The 17,431-nt window shown below is 35.2% G+C and overlaps 1 protein-coding gene across 1 annotated transcript in view; it reads right to left on the bottom strand.

The window, feature by feature from the left end:
• Window positions 1-15,510, bottom strand: part of LOC129261332 (cholecystokinin receptor type A-like) — a 36,822-nt gene extending 21,312 nt beyond the window's left edge. Inside the window, exon 1 of the mRNA XM_054899399.2 lies at window positions 15,147-15,510. Within this exon, the coding sequence (XP_054755374.2) occupies window positions 15,147-15,510 (364 nt within the window). The remainder of the gene's footprint in view (window positions 1-15,146) is intronic.
• Between the last annotated feature and the right edge of the window lie 1,921 nt (window positions 15,511-17,431).

Below are 17,431 nucleotides of genomic sequence, written 5' to 3'. Positions count from 1 at the left end.
ATTTTAAAAGTGGGACATAATCGTCATTAAATATGAAATGGACAGTAAAAGGGTCTATAATTTCTTGGTTGAAAAAAGGCGAATGCTAACACAGCGCCATCAAGTTTCCAGTCTTCTATCATTTTGTTATCTTGAGTGCGTAATCAGATTGCAGATGATAAAACTTTTACCATGAGCTGCAGTTAAAATCTTATCTTTGGAGATTTAATTCCCATATTTAACAAACTTCCAAATGGAAAATGCACTATTTGAAGGGAAAGTTTGATGAGGAGTAAAGGAAATGCTCTCCCGTTATAATGTGAACAACCTCGGACAGGACTTAATTACGATTAGCTCAAGAAAGGGGCCCCTAATCGTGCTTAACTCAAGGCCACCGCACACCTTACGAATGTTCGCGATCTGTTTTTGGAACAAATCGCATTTTGTTCATTTTCTGAAAATGTGAATGGAACATATCATTTCATTTGAGGCTAAAATTAATTGAAAGAATACGAATATAACCATTTTGAAAGATTGCAAGCCTTTATTTTGGAGTAAAGGCGAAATTAGTTTCAAATCGTAGCCAATCATACGACTGCTATGACGTCATTACGACTAGATATCAAATATGATTTTATTCTATTAAAGAAGGATGATAGCATAGTCACAGATTTGAACATAGGTATTCGTACGATGATTTCGAACATTACACAGTAAGATATTCCAAGTCTCAATATTAGCATCAAATTCTACTACGTTTTATTCTAAAATTGAGTCGCAGACCAATCGTCAGGTGTGCGGTAGCCTTAATGAACGGGTTATGAAGCCCACCCCCTCGTCAGTTAAAAAGATAGAGAAACCTTGGAATTTTCAACACCTTCTTCTTGGTCGCAATGCATGCTATTAGGCAATGATTGATACACATTCGTCTTGTTTTACGTCTGAGAAAATCCTTAAATACCCCCATGGGACATCCCGAAGCTAGCAGTGGGGTGATGGTCCGTTGTTTTACTTCTAAATATAAAATGAGTGCTGCCACAATACGTGTAAAACTATGAATAACGAGGCATAGATGTCACGTTGGTAGCCTATTTGCATTGTAAAAATGGGATGAGGGATAGGGTGGAATTTATGAAAGACTTCGAACATAGATCGGAATACTTTGAGTTAGTTCATTAAAGAAAACATGTTTTCTTTAATGAACTAACTCAAAGTATTCCGATCACTAATCGACCAACACTGTTTATAATCGGATAAATTATTGACATAATGTTTACCGATATATATATATATATATATACATGTTGTTAAAAAAAGATTTATTGTAATGGTTTTCTTAATCTTGATCACTTGTTAATGACTTTTATACTGATTTATCCGTACTACGCAATATTTACAGAATGGGGGCAAACTTGCTGACGATAAAAACAGTTCCGTAATTAGCAAAACTTGTTTTGAGAGGGCAAAAATTGCGGGTTGGGGTAATATTTCTTTTTAAAAAAGGTCGAAGGCGAGCGAAAGGTTTGGACCTAATTCATATTAAATCTAATTTTATGATAATTTTTTTTGTGTAGAATTCAGAATATGATATCATATTTCATTCCTCTTCATCCCTCTATTTTCGACTTGTCATTTGAAGGGGCGAGGTCAAGAGTATGTGGCCCACCCCCACCGATCTATCGTTTATAGTTTCTTGATTCCGTATCCAGACATAAAGGATCACGATATAAAATGTTTAAGTTTCAGTTAGGAGCAGACTTAGGAAGACATTCAATGAAAAGACTGGATATAAGTCGTGGAGCAACGCAATTCCATGGTTGGTGAGAAATAGATTATCTGCTTCTCCGATGTCATCGGGAAAAATCATTATAATAATTGAAAGTGACACCGTAATATACACAGCTGTACGGCAGCACAAACTGAAGTCTGCCAGACAATTCTATTTACACTTATGATGGCGGTAAAAATGAGGGGGGAAAACAGTACGCTGCTTCCAGTTTTCTGTCCACACGTTTCCATACTTTTTTTTTAAAACGAATTCTAACAATAAACTGATGTTGACGCAGACATGTCGATTATTGGTCTGATGAACATGGGCCCGTAACATGAAACTCAGAAATCATCGTATAACATTTTTTTCTACGATTGATTGCATTGTCCAAATTGTACAATCAGTTGTGGAAATCAAGCGTACGATCGCTAACCCAGATGAAACCGCACTTAAATCGGGGCACCATTTCTCTCCTCGTGTCTATATCACGTATCGTCCAAAACGACACGTGATACTAGTTAATGGAGCAATGTGGTCAGAGGTGTACCTCTATATCATTTATATTCGTAAATCAACATTCAAAGGAATAAATATGACAAGTTATTGCTTAGGAATGGACCGTCATATCTATATAGCTGTATTGTAAGATTGATAATAGCGGTCGCATAATACTGTTGTTATTTTTGCATAGAGGGATTAGTTATCCTCTTATCAAAAAGTAACACATTCGTCATGAAATATTATTCTGCCAGGTTAACTGGACTGTTAACCAGTTAATAGTAAAGGTGATAACAACTATAACAATGAAAATATTCCGTTTTTATATAGCACTTTATACATTGAAAAGGTGTCTCATCTCTAAGCGCTTTACATATATAATTCAAATGCCTCATGCATATTCACTCGAAGATGAAAAAAGTTTTTGTTTTCCGAAATCTTTTACATTGTATGAGTCTGCCGATTTCCAGGGAAGAATAATTTTTCCCTCTATTTCTGGCATAGGACCTGGTTCAAATTGTACCTTTATTTTATTGTGAAATAAATACGATTTATACAATTATACAGATCTAATGTTAAAGTCATTCCACTTGTCAAATATCATCCATATTATTCATTCAAAAGAAATTAGAAGTTTATTTTACTTCAGTTGAAAAGTGACACTAAAATAAAGTGACTTGTGATGCCATGCCCATGAACAAACATATATCCAACCATTCCATGCTCCTCTCTGAGGAATAAATGTCAATTTGGCTAATTTCATATATTTTCATTTTTTCTAGAATCCGATTAATAAGTGCTAATATCAGCGATAACTTACAGTCGACCCATGGGAGGTATGTGTTACAAGAAAGTGCAAAAACGATAAGTAATTGCATTGACTGAGAATGGCAAAATTTTTAAAGTAATTCATATTAGTCAATTTTGAGACATGTTTCTGGCGTGGAGTGTCGTATTTGCATCATATAAGTGGGTTAAAAAATAAAATTACTGTCGGGGATAGACATCAATGTATTATCAGGGGTAAACGAAAAGTATTCATATAAATTATAAAAGATCTAAAATGGTTTTATGTAGTCTGAAAATGAAGGGTACTAGTTAGTGATTGGGATTGGCATGAATATCATAAGATTTAAAGGGGAATCCAGCCTTGGCTATAAAATGTTGTGTTGGGAAGGAGAAATATAAATTAAACAGAATGGTGAAAGTTTGAAAGAAATCGGACAAGCAATAAGAAAGTTATAGCTGCTTTAAAATTGAGATCACTAATACTATGTAGATTTCAAATTGGCAACTGAGTAAGTAAATTATGACAAGGGGCGAGGATAACTTTCCCATAGGCCATGTACTTTATTATCAGGGATTTGTGGTTTTCTCCTAAGTACCCATTCCCCTGGGGCAGTAATCTAAATATAACCCAGGTAGTATATTGTTTTATGTCCTCATGAAAGAAAAATATAATTTAAAATAAAACTTTTGGGGAAAATGACATTTTAGCCATAATATGTATTGGAGTACATGGAAGAGTAATCCTTGCCTTACATCACTATGACTTCCCATATGCGGCCATTTTGAAGTCTCCATGGGTATAGTGATTACCAATATTTATAACTTTTAAAAATTCATAACTTTCTTGTTGTTTGTCCAATATTGTTCAAACTTTCACCTATCAACATTTGTGATTTTTCTTTTCCTTATAAAAACAAGTTTTTATTTGGGTTGGATTCCCCTTTAAGTCATTTCAAGAAACACATTCATGGAAATGCTAGCAAATTTCAATAGAAAAATTAGATTTTGTACAAAGTACTTTTTTAAAAACCTCTTAGATGATAGCACGTAATAGTTTTGCCAACTTTCTCGTCTGTTTTGATGCTGATTTCGATGATGTTATACAACTTATCCAAATGTAATTTTTATGACAAAATTCCGAAAAATGACATTCGAATTCAGTTTCCACTTTCATGTGGCGAGGGGATAGTAGCATTCAAAGTCATTTACAAGTCATATCCACCCCTTCATATATGGCCAGGGGTGTTTATTATCCTTACGATGTACTCTCAAATAAGAGTTGAATTTCACTCTTTGAAAATAAAGCAGATTAACACCTTGGCGGAATACAGAATCTTGATTACACTGTACATATTTTATTTCCAGGTACACTATTAAGAATAAGAACACTTGCATTTCCATTCCAATCATATCATTCTAAATTAACGAAACATCACGTAATATATCAGTTTGATTTGGCACATACCGAATCTTATTTTCTAAATCTCCTTCCCTCTCCCTCTCAAAAAGGGGGAGGAAAATGCGTCATTCGACACGTCTTATCGTTCCATCCTTGCCCTATATTGTTATAAAAAACATTAACCTAGAAAAGCTTCTCTTTCCAATTTTGATTAATCTCTGTATAAATGTTTCTCAACGAGAACTTCAATCGCTTTGATATTCACTTGCCAAGGCATTATCGTTATAAGCCCAATTTAAAAACATTGATTTGAAGACTCTAACCTTATTTCATCTCGAAGTAATCAATTTTATGAAGCATTATAACACAAAGTACAAACAGAACGTAAAGATATATTATATAGATTTATTCAATGTCGTCATGTTTGATAAATGGCGCCATAAAGTATGAATGTTCCCTCATCGGTGCCCTGCGGCACTCCACTTAACGCATACGTGTCGATGTGACTATGTGCGTGGAAACCAGAGGCGAGAATGCTCTGTGCATAAACCTACATCTTTTTTCGTTAAACATCATGTAAGTCGAGGGTAGGAAATAATGAAATGACAGAAGGTTGCAGCTCTCATCTTCTGAAAATGAAATTCCCTTTTAGAAAAGTTTTTTTTTTGCTTGTTTGCTGAGATTTTTTTTCTCAAAAGTTAACGTGGTTAATGTTTAAACGCACGTACGTACCGAGATTAGTCATTTCAATAATGCAATATTTTAAAAGCTATAATTAGGGAGTGGGGAGAAGATGGTTGTCGCCAGGGCATCACCGATGATTTAAGAAATAACCGAATACTGGTGCTGATACAATACATGTTTCTGATGTCATTTTTGTGTCAATTTATATATTTATGATAAGATATTTGCACCAAATAACGCATTCTGTACTTTTGCCAGTAAAGATTTTCGGAAAAAAAATCATTTTCTCAAGCAAACCATTTTCCAACAGTTTGTTTTTTGATTAAATTCATTTGTAATAAACATGGTGTTGCATAGCGTCCTAAATGCCAAACCCGTGTCTTGTTTTTTTCATGACTGTTTTACTCGTTATTTGGGCGAAATATTTTAAAATCATTTATCAAATGACGTGTTACTTCGCATCACAGGGACATAATCTATTTTGTATTTTAATTATACTTTAATTCGAGCTCATTGAAGCCAAGATGTGCGTTTGGCGAAAGACACCGTTAAACTTGACAGAGGGCAAAGGCCTATATTGCTGAACACGCGGTTATTCAATCTTTTATTTCAATATCATTTAAGATTTAACCATGGATAGCGAAAAGTTTTCTGTAATCAATACATTTTTATCCTCAATTAAATCTGCTTCATCGAATGCATTGTCGATATCTACGCTGTATCCACTGTCATTATCTAGTAGAATTGATTTAATTTACTGCAACTGATGCCTCAGTCATCCATTATCCTAAAAATACCTGTTTATATTTATCTATAGCTATTTCATGTACCATTTTCCTATTGAGGCTTATAGGCATGGTAAGTGAGGTTTATAAGCTGTTTAGTATCTGTTTTTACGCACTTAACAAAATATTAACAAATAAATTGAAAAAAAGATATTGATATCCTAGCAACGTTTTGGCAATTACCTTATAAAAACATGTAAAAAGCTTACATTGTTGTAACGGGGAACATCCGTTATTTTTTGTGAAGCATTCGTATTTGCTCTTCCAATATGCGTTATCATTCTTAACTTTAAAAAATGCCATCAGAATTATATGCTTTGTTGGCAAAGAATACATTCAACTTTTGTTTCTGTTTTTACCATCACGCATACCCATGTGAATATTTATTGGTGTATTTTGTTGGAAAGGGTAATAAAGCGGAAAATCAAACGAAGCATAACATGCATTTAATCTGTAGGGGGAAAAATATTCGTGTCTCAGCTCTACCTATCGTTTTACTATGTCTAGGCCTCCCTATGCTAATGACGTCACAAACTTTCCCTGGCAATTTAATAAAAGAAAACTATTGATAAAGGGGAATATTTTCAATGCCAACGACCGTCCTCTTAAATTTGCCCATGAAAATAATTATAATCATACAACGTGCCTCGTGCGCTAATCTCAACTGTATGTAACGGTGGATGGACTTTTTGTCGATGGTGATGCTATTTTTGATGATATCTTCTCATTTCTAACTATAGTGGTTTGCTAACAATTGTATTAAAGCTCTCAATTTTTTTGTGTTAAAAAATAGGAAGCCTATTTTGAGTAGTTGCTGGGAATGACAGATTAATTTCATTGGATCTATATGATCAACTTTTGTCTAAATCCTTTTCCAATTCATTTATAACTAACGGAACGTTTTTGCCCTTGAAAAAGAATGAAATCTATATCTAGAAATTTTTACTTCCATACCCGTACTGTTCTGTATCCTTATCCTTTGTTTTGTTGTTGTTTAATGGGATTATTCACTTTTCAAAACTTTATATAATTATAACTGTTAACCCGTACAAAATGTACCTCGATGTTACTAATCAGAGTCAGTATCTGTGTATAACAAAATGAATCATTCTATGAAGATAACTTGGTGTGATTATTGTTCGGCATTTTGGTAATCATGATACTTTGTCACCAGGAAAGGTTGGGAGTCAGGGGTAAATTATTTGTATTGGATAGACATTTTGTCATTCTTAATTAATAGAGACAAATCAATACGTTTGTGTTTAATTCTAACTAAATATAGCGAACTTGAACTTTTCAGATGCTTTTGATTCTTTGATATGCTAATGAATGACGTACAAGCAAGGGCCTTGACAGAACGAATGGAACGATGAGGAACAAACAACATTAATTTGTCGCAATGTCTCATTTGGAGATAGTGATTTGCCTCCGATATTGATTTTGTGTTATTGACGCGCAAGATGGATCAAAATGTTTGATTTGACATGGACGCATCTTTCATTCCGTTTTACCCCACCGTACCTTGTCTACGCTACCCCACCCCTCTCTCCTTTCATTCTCCCCCCCCCCGTGGCATAATGAGCCAAAAATTGTGAGGGGGCAAATATAGCAGATAGAGCAAAATTTATTTTAAAAAAATGAGTCGAGCAAGCAAAAAATTGACGTTTCTAAAGCAAAAATCTTTTTTTGTTAGATTTTGACTTATTGTTCAGAAACAAATAAATAAATAAATAATTTAACTCTTCCCTTTTGTGAAAGCCTATATGTAGTATGCCTAGCAATTGAGTCTTGGAACTCTTGTTGGAATGATCCCCAGGGAGTGGAGAAGGTGCATACATTGTATGCGGGCATGCAAGGATCCGATGACCGGGGTAATAATATGTCTGTAAAGCGCTTAGAGACGTCGTTCCGATGTATTAAGCGCTATATAAATGCGGAATATTATTATTATTAATATCTTTCTATTTCTCCTATGTTGGTCGTGAAACATTGGGGGAAATGACACTCCCCCTATCTCAGACATTTTCCACCATCATCGAGTTATTGTTTAGTTAAACTTTGGCCTGTCTATTTTGTCTCATATATTCCATATCAATTTCTCTTTAAGAATCTCTTATGTTTAAATCTGATAAGGACGCGTCGTTTATCAACCGACTCTATTATTCTAATCCATATCCCAATGCCTTCATCCCCTCGGTCCTACCCCCCACACTCATGATCTTAGGGTTGTAGGGTAGTAGATATCTTAGGGTTGTAGATCCTAGCCACTAGTACAAATTCGGTTGAAACAAATCTTCTTTCGATTTTAGTTTCATACTTATCTAAAATTCACCATTATCTTAGGATTTTAGATTGTATTCTTCTCTAATACAAAATTGGTTAATCAAAATCCCCTTTTATTAGGGAACACAGCGAGAAGGAAAACCGGTAAGCGCGTGCTCACTACTGAAGAAATCTTAAGACAGAGCATGGTCACGAATAAAGAAATCTAAGACCGAGCATGCGCAGATCAATTTCGTCTGAATTTTCCATCCTCTTCGCTATTTTCGCAGGGTCCCCCGAAACTTTTTTAATAGTTGCTTGGCGTAAAAGAAATTCGTTTTTGTTTCGTTTCCCCTTTTAATTGGCTTCTTCTTTATTTGAGTTTTCTTCTGTTATCACAGACTGACAAACTTAGTGTTTCAATTATTTTTTTGGTTGCCACTACCTTTTTCCTCTTCGGTATTGAAAAAAATCATCGCATTTAGTATGTACAATACAAATCAACGAAAACACGAATAATCCTTTTTCATTTCCATACCTTGTAATTACCGAGACTCAGTGTGATTATTTACGCCAACACGAGCAGAATACATTAAAAATAATCTTTTGCATACCTTACTTTGAAAATGTCACGCATTACACATATGTTTTCTATTCTTTAATCCCTGCCTATAGCAACTATTTGCGTGGAAATATAAATCGAAAAAAACTTGATATGTTTCATTTTAATTACATTACGCCTACGAATGGATATCTTGTTGAGCCCTTCACGATAATGATTTCTTTTCCTAAAGAAATTCTCTTGATGAAACGGAAATTATTTTAAGATAAGCGCATGAACGTGTGATGAATTATACATCTTTCAAATAATCTGAAGAGAAACTGACAATCTTATTCCATGCATTTTGAAGGACATTTCCCCCCGATAACCAGATGCTTGGCAACTGTATACTAGTGGAGTCACAAATGACACGAAACCCTGCGAATGGTATACCTTCTTGATAGAAATAGTAAGAAAACATTGAATATCAAAACATAAGCTGTTGAGAATTGCGCTTAAAAATATTATTCCAAGAGTGAAATTCGATTGCTATGTCTTCTCTCTCTCTCTCTCTCTCAACAGATCGAGAGAGAGGGGGAGAGAGAGAGAGGGGAGGATGACACATGATTATTTCACAATGTAAAACGAAACAATTTGAAGCCAGTCGCTAGTCCCCCACCCACTCTCCATCTTTCTCCTCCCATGTGTATTATATTAAGGTGATTTTATCATGAATTATGTATATTCATCATTGTATCATTTGTCAGACTGTACCCTTTTAAAATAATTACACACACATCATTAAAATTATAAAGAAATTGGAGAGATTTTTTATTTTTTATTTTTAGAATACGACGTCACAGAGCCAAGCACTACCACGAAAGTCATTTAGCTTTTTCGTATTGTTTATTTTTTGGTGTGTATAATTTTTTTTTTCCAATTAGAGTTCGTCCTTCCTAACCTTGGAAAAATACCCGGATCCAACAATTCCCCCTCTTATGCACGTAATATGCATTTATTTACTTATTGAAAATGTTATTAGTGGGATCATTCCCTTCTCCGCAGGGAAATAATTATTACCTATATGTTTCGTCGCTTTTTGTTTTTCTCAATTTAATTTATTAATACATAGACCTACGTGACCAAGACCTCTCATATCTTTACTCTTTCTTCTTCCTTTGTCTTTTTATTCTCATTTTTCACTACTTGAATAATCTGGCGGCAGGGGGCGCCCTATTCGTCTTGTACATCACAGTGACTATATCAGTGAAGATAACCACTAGCTTCGTCAGCCAACTCTCTGTTTTATACGCCACTCATTGGCATCCAGCGCCCCCTGTATTCCGGTGATGATGGGCATCCAGACGATGCGTTGGTCTGATGATGGAGATGTTGGAACGTTCGATATGTTTGTTTCATGGTACTTCAACTAATTCCCTGCTACTAGTATGTATATGGAGATTCTGGAATGCCAAATGTTATTAGCATACAATCAAATTTCCCGTTTTTATTAGGCAGCTGCTACCACACACCCACACGCTAACTTTCATGTGTAGGTTATACTTTTAATAGAGTTTACTAAATAATGTATAAAGAGGGGTGTATGCACATTTTTGGGTAAAAATAATAACGCAAATGGTAGTAAACATTGACGCTTGATTTGGCCGAAACCCACCTATCTGCCCATGAAACGTTACCCTTACAAAAAAATACCCAAGAAACGTACAAGTTACAATTTTATCAACTATTGTGTAATTTCTTACTTAACACTTAAAAAGGAACGTACCGGCAATTACGCTCTAGTTTTTCCTTTAAATATCCCTTTTCTACTAACATAACCCACCCCATCCCTCGAGTGTACTTACTGCATCATATATATATTTTTTTAACCCCTTTTAGCTATTGAGCTAGTGTAAAATTGCGTTAAGCCATTGTAGGTATACTCTATATTTTGTGTTTTTACATATTCAAATCAGTCTATAAAAAACAATTCATCAAAGTATGATAGAAGAAGGGACATAGCACCTGCTAATAACCAGAAAAGTTTCCTCTCGGTATTCTATTGGGTATCCCTTTTACAAAACCAATTCCAGTAGTGTCGCGTGGGCACGGTGGAGACTATAAAGAATAATAAATTTCTCTAAACAACCAAAAGGGCGCTTCGTGTATGCTTCCATCACTAATATCCGTGCCTACACTTGCATTGTGTTTACTTAGTCCACGGCTCCGCGTCCAAATTAAAATATCTTAAGGTTACTCCTGAATTGCTTGACGCTCTCTCGGAAAAAAAACGCACCCAAAGCCTTTAAGACTGTAAAACGATACAGCATAGATATTGGACTTTACTTTGAGAAGCTCTGAACAAAGTAGTAGAAAGTGACGTTACGTTGCCGGAAATCGGATCTTTTTTCAAACGACAATATTTCACTGAAAAGGCAATAATTTCCTCGCTTGTTGGCTAATGCAGGAATGATGGCGTCCCTGGATTCCTCTATAGGAAAGAAACCCGATACAACTTTCCTCTTATCCAATGGACATCATTAAACTTGACTCTAACGGCCAGTAGTGCCAAGGTTTCAAATGTATACCTTCATCACGTGAACGCATAAAGGAAATCTAGTTTCAAAGCCTAATAAAGCTCATCTCCTCAAGCTTTCAGGGACAACTCATGCCAAATATTTGCTTTTACATTTTATTTAATCCATAAAGAATTCGTAATCTCATGTGGAATATCCTGAAGCATAATCCGTCAGAATGTCAGGGTATGTAATTCCAATTTAACGCCTTGTTATTTTGTTTAGAAATGCCACAAGGGTATATGTTCTTCTGACCATGCTGACACTCAAACGCTGTTCGAAATTTTATACTACGCTATTTACTATATGAACCTTACAATAGTTGATAAACAGTTTATTGGTTTAAACAACCATGCTTAATCTACACAGTAAAGGAAAAATGGACCATTGTTCAAGCATGTCAATCTAACAACTGTTGTTTAAAAAGTACAAACGGTTGTTTAAAAAGCTTAAACGATAGTTGTTAGAGTGACGGGCTTAAAGGGGAATCCAACCCAAATAAAAACTTGTTTTTATAAGGAAAAGAAAAATCAGACAAGGTGAAAGGTGAAAGTTTGAACAATATTGGACAAACAACAAGAAAGCTATGAATTTTTAAAAGTTGTAAATATTTGTAATCACTATACCCATGGAGACTTCAAATTGGTCGCATGTGTGATGTCATAGTGATGTAAGGCAAGGACTCCTCTTCCATGTACTCCAATACATATTATGGCTAAAATGTCATTTTTCCCAAAAGTTTTATTTCAAATTATATTTTTCTTTCATGAGGACATAAAACAATATACTACATGGGTTATATTTAGATTACTGCCCCAGGGGAATGGGTACTTATGAGAAAACCACAAATCCCTGATGATAAAGTACATGGCCTATGGGAAAGGTGTCCTTGCCCCTTGTCATAAATTACTTACCCAGTTGCCAATTTGAAATCTACATAGTATTAGTGATCTCAATTTTAAAGCAGCTATAACTTTCTTATTGCTTGTCCGATTTCTTTCAAACTTTCACCATTCTGTTTAATTTATATTTCTCCTTCCCAACACAACATTTATGGCCAAGGCTGGATTCCATTCATGCATGAATAGTTTTCCACCTTTTTGGTGTCATTTGAAAGTTGACTTTATTGGCTTTCCATATATGTAAGTCTTTTTCCCCAAAGTGCTACATTTTTTATTTGGCAGCCATTTCAAAAGTGTATAGTTTTTTTTGGGACGCACTGTAGAGTAATCATCGAACTATACCATTTCAGTGATTACATTGTTAATTCAACATTGTATCAATTTTTTATAAGAGAAAACTACAAACTTTACGTAAGCAATCTAATTTATACAACGGTATTAACTATTGAAAGTATTATCTCCCATGTTTTTAATCATGATAATAGATCCCATTTAATGCGATATGAATTTCTCATTTTTAAATATTTCTTAGCATTACCTTTTTTCCTTCACAAAGCTATTCTACCTTGTTGATAGAATTTGTGTGCCAATATATGGCTATAAATCAATTTTGAGCAAAAAAACCCAACATGAATACGATTATAATATTGTTCATACACATTCTTAAGTTATTTCGCTATCAGGCTCTAGTAAAATTTTATAACTTGAAAGCCCGACAAATAAAAGATCAATTAACTTAATCAATAAGAAAAAAAATATTGCAGATATTCCTTCCATCTCTCTCAATCATTAAATGCAAAGATACGAAACGGATGTGTATATTGAGCATTTCATCATAAAGTATAAATTCCAGAATTGCTCGATTTGAGTAAAATTACATAAATCAATAATGAATGAAATACTGTTATCACTATAGTAATAGACTTGCATCGGTAGTATTAGACGTCGCTGCTTCAGAACCATTGCAATTGGATCCAAACCTACAACTCGAGTGGCTACGATTTCAGCCGTACAAACAGAGGAATGATTAATTCACAATTTCTCCCTTTTAATCAAACGCCGTGGTACAACCGCCCTTCCACACGGTAAAAAAAAACGTAATTTGAATGATTCCTGTGAGAAATAAGGCTAATGACGAATATTTAGTGAAACCAAACTTATATCACGAACGCTAATCACAATTACGAATTCAAATTCTACTCCGGAGGTGAATTCCAGTAAAGTTTCACTCAAATTACAATATGAATTTTCCGTGTGTCATGTCCAATGATTCTAAAGACGAATTGCAATCATCATTGCAATGATAATTCAAGATTCACGTGTGAAAAGGCCCAATGTCATTGGAAACACAAGTACCATTATACCAAACAAAGGATGCATAATTTTCGATTAATGTACATGAATGTATCAAATTACGTATTGCTTGTGGCAAATTTCATCAATAGCTGAAATTATTTTCATGACATTATAGAACGCATTGTGTTACCATATTCCCTGTATTCAAGAGTTAACAATCAAGTAATACCAGTTGCGCCATCCTGAAATTGCACAAGGTGGACGTATTTTATGCATAGATATTAATCTTTACATACTTTCATGAATCTAACGTAGTAGGCGGCTCCTATAATTATTGCATATTAAATTTAAGTTATGTAGCAAATTATCAATCGTAATTGGGTTCCGTTGAGAACGCTGTTAATAAAAATTTCTAGATTCTGAATACTTTCTGAGCTTTCGTCCTATATATTTTACTGATGTAGCGTGCACCTGTAAGCGGAGGTATAACTAAGAATCAAATTACACTTTATTTGGCGGATGGTTGCAATTATTCAAATTGGGGGAAGTTGAGAGAATGCAATTTGCCAAGCTGCAAAATTAGACAATGTCTGAATAATTGCTGAATACGAGCATTGAATGCGCCCCCCCCCCCCCACATCAATATTTGTAATGCAAATATTTTGTCATGAAAATTTTGATTGGCTGGTGACTTAAGCCTAAAAGATGAGTGACCAACTAAACGTTATTTATTTATATATTTAGATTTGATTTCGATTTTGTCGATACTCGCATTATGAGGGGTGAATTCGTGTCGATATAAAAATGCACAGTTATAATCAAATAAGTTTTAAGCAACGCTATTTGAAAATATTGTTTAAGTAATGTTTTAATGATTCATAAAGCCGGTCATGTGGGGTGGGGATAGGTATCACGAATTTCGAATAATTGTTTAAAAAGATTATTTCAAAATAATTATTATTTGCAACGTTCTTTTTAAAATACAGGGCAGTATTTTAAGCAATATTACCAAAAAAATGTGGACGAAAATAGTTGTTTTACAGTTTTACATATTTTTCATTGTTATGCTATTTGGTTTTCTCTTTTTATTCAAATATGCTTTTTTGTTGGGGTGGACTTGTCCTTTAAAATATATTTTATTAATGAAATGTTCATACTTAACCAAATATGTATATGTTAAGAAATTTTAGACAGCACATCAGATAATTAAATTCAAAATTTAGACTCATGTAGTTAAAAAATTATAAATTCATGTTTTATGTACATTAATCACGAAGCTGATACATTCTATTATTATCATACTTGTGTAGTTTTGGAGACAGAAGGATCGATAGATACGATAAAATAATTATATCAGAATTCGATGTGATGTAACGACTTATGACCAAAACAAAAAAAAGTCTCCATTTCTAAAGAGAAAACAAAATAGAATAAAGTAAAATTACGATATCTGTAAATCAAACCCATCTGAGTCAATGGGCTTCTCTGTTAAGATACTTTTACTCGAATTTAGTCGATTAATCATTAATTACACATCATCCTGCTTAACACTGATGGGAAGATTGAAATGATTTTGACTCGAAAAAGGGTTGACTCCGATCTCATGATGTATACCAAGTGAACTTCGATATGGCAGAATTAGTGTGATTTCAACAGTGACTTACCTTGAAAATATGGCATGATCTTGCAAATTCCTTCCCCGAATATAAACCTCTGTAGAATGTTTCCAACAAGAGTGAACGGCATGCAAAGAATCGCGAATAATAGGTCACTGACCGAGAGGCTCAACAAGAATATGTTTGTCACAGTGCGCATGCGTTTGTTCTGGACGAGCGTGACGATGACGAGGATGTTGCCGATAACGGCGAGTAGGAAGATGATCACGTATATACAGATGAGGAGATACATGTTCACCGACTGGTTCTTGGGAACGTTATCGAAAGGTTTCTGGGTCGTCGACGCCAAACTTCCCCCGTCCCAGTCTGTCGCCATGCCCCCAGTGGACAGGTCCGCTGTGTAATTGACCATGATGGGTGAGTATCAAATACTCTCGCGTTGATGTATCACTTTTTCAACAAGAATTGAACTGTTTTATCCTCAAATAGCTTCAGAAGTAGCTCACACAACAGCAAGACAAAATAAGTAAAAATTTAGGGTTCCAGGCGAGTCCCGCGGTCACGGGGGATCGCTGTCTCTTTAGATTTTCTGGTCGATAACAAATTAAAATTATATTGGCTCGCTGCTGGAGAAGTTGTTCAATTTTCAGATAATTCTAATTTCATTTGTTCGAGTGATCCACAGTGGAGATATTCACCATAGCTTCCAAATAAATAGAGAGCCGGGATAGAAGAATGGTGCATCCACGATGATAATTTTTTTTCACTTGTAAAATCCGTTCGGAGATTTCGCCCCACCGGGCAGCTTCTTCAGTGGCGGTGATAAATGATTAAAGCAAACAAGCTCCCGAGACTGCTCCCGGTAAAGAAACGACACAAAAGAAGAGCCATCAACACGAGCTTTGATGAAACGTGACGTATTAATGACGCAACTATGGATCAATAGTATCAAATCACTACGAACGCTGGGAGAAGTTCACCGCCTATCGGACAGGGTGATATTCAACCCAAAGTCCGTTCCAATACAAGCAAACGAGTGGCCCCTCTTAAACGCTTAGAGAGACAACTGCACTTCCAGTCGTGTACCGCTCGCTCATCAATGTATAAATACCACTCATCCACCACGTACCTCCACCAAACACAATCTCCCCGAGTCGTACTGAAGTTTGACGGTGAATGGGTTTACGCGGGCTTTCACAATCGCATTTTATTCCAGAGTAGACGACCACGTCAACGTTGCTATCGACCACTAGCGATACTCTCGGCGGTGCGCATGCGCTAGACGTACCTTGGGCGACAGGAACGCAGAGTGGTGGATTGATATGATGCGGATCTCACGTCCTTCGATTGGTTATAATGATGTCAGGCGGGCATCAGTAGCAGTTATCCGTTGGCCTGTAAGAAAGAAGAGATGATATTCAATCATAGTTTTATCAATATAATCATTACTTCACAAATATTCATGAATGGGTTTCCATCATTGCGCTTCACCTGTAATCTTTTAGAAATAAGGCCATTACATATCACGATGCTGCATGACTCGATGGGAATATAAACATAATTCTTTGCTGTGGATTAATATCTTTTTTGCTGTTATATTGATAGAACACTTTGAATAGTCTGATAAATTAAGTGTTGGAGCCGATTACAGCAAGCATGATGATTAAATTACACAATCACTCAGGAATTCACTGAGCTTGATTGTTAAACAGAATCGCCTGTCGTTCAGCATCCCAAAATCCAATCATGAACGAGCGGTTGCCTTTGCATAAATGTTACTATCACTTTAGTATCAAATGGTATCTTTTATGAAATCATTGATATTGATTGGCTTTCGAACACTGTCATGATGGTAGTTTCCATTCGATGACGTTACCACACTAGTTTCTTTCATGGAAAGGGACTAAGTTATTCTTTGTAATCTCTTCTTCCAGGGGGGGGGGGGTGATAACTTTTGATCTACAGTAGATGTGAATAGACTCGGGTGTTTTTATGGACTCGTGTCAATCATATAGCGTGTTTCATGAAGTCATGTATAACTTTGCATGCAAATCAGTGGTGTAAGAATACACCAGTGACCATTCGGTGTTCTGAGGGGACCACATCAGGCATTTTACACCAGTTTTAAACTCACAGCATCCCTACTTCACCCATGTTGTTATTATTACACATTCTGTTTGCTATCTTAACACCACATTGTGTCACAGTGTAGCCCTAATGATAAAGAAAAAAAAAAACACCTTTAATCTTCGGTAGATATGAACAGAGTCAGGTGTTTACATAGACTAGTGTTAATCGATGGGTGTTTTATAATGTTATGTATAACTTTGTGC

Source organism: Lytechinus pictus, chromosome 5 (genome assembly GCF_037042905.1).
Source record: "Lytechinus pictus isolate F3 Inbred chromosome 5, Lp3.0, whole genome shotgun sequence".
Classification (NCBI taxonomy): Eukaryota; Metazoa; Echinodermata; class Echinoidea; order Temnopleuroida; family Toxopneustidae; genus Lytechinus; species Lytechinus pictus.
Note: the sequence above shows the minus strand (reverse complement) of the source record. Positions and strands in the feature narration are given on the sequence as shown.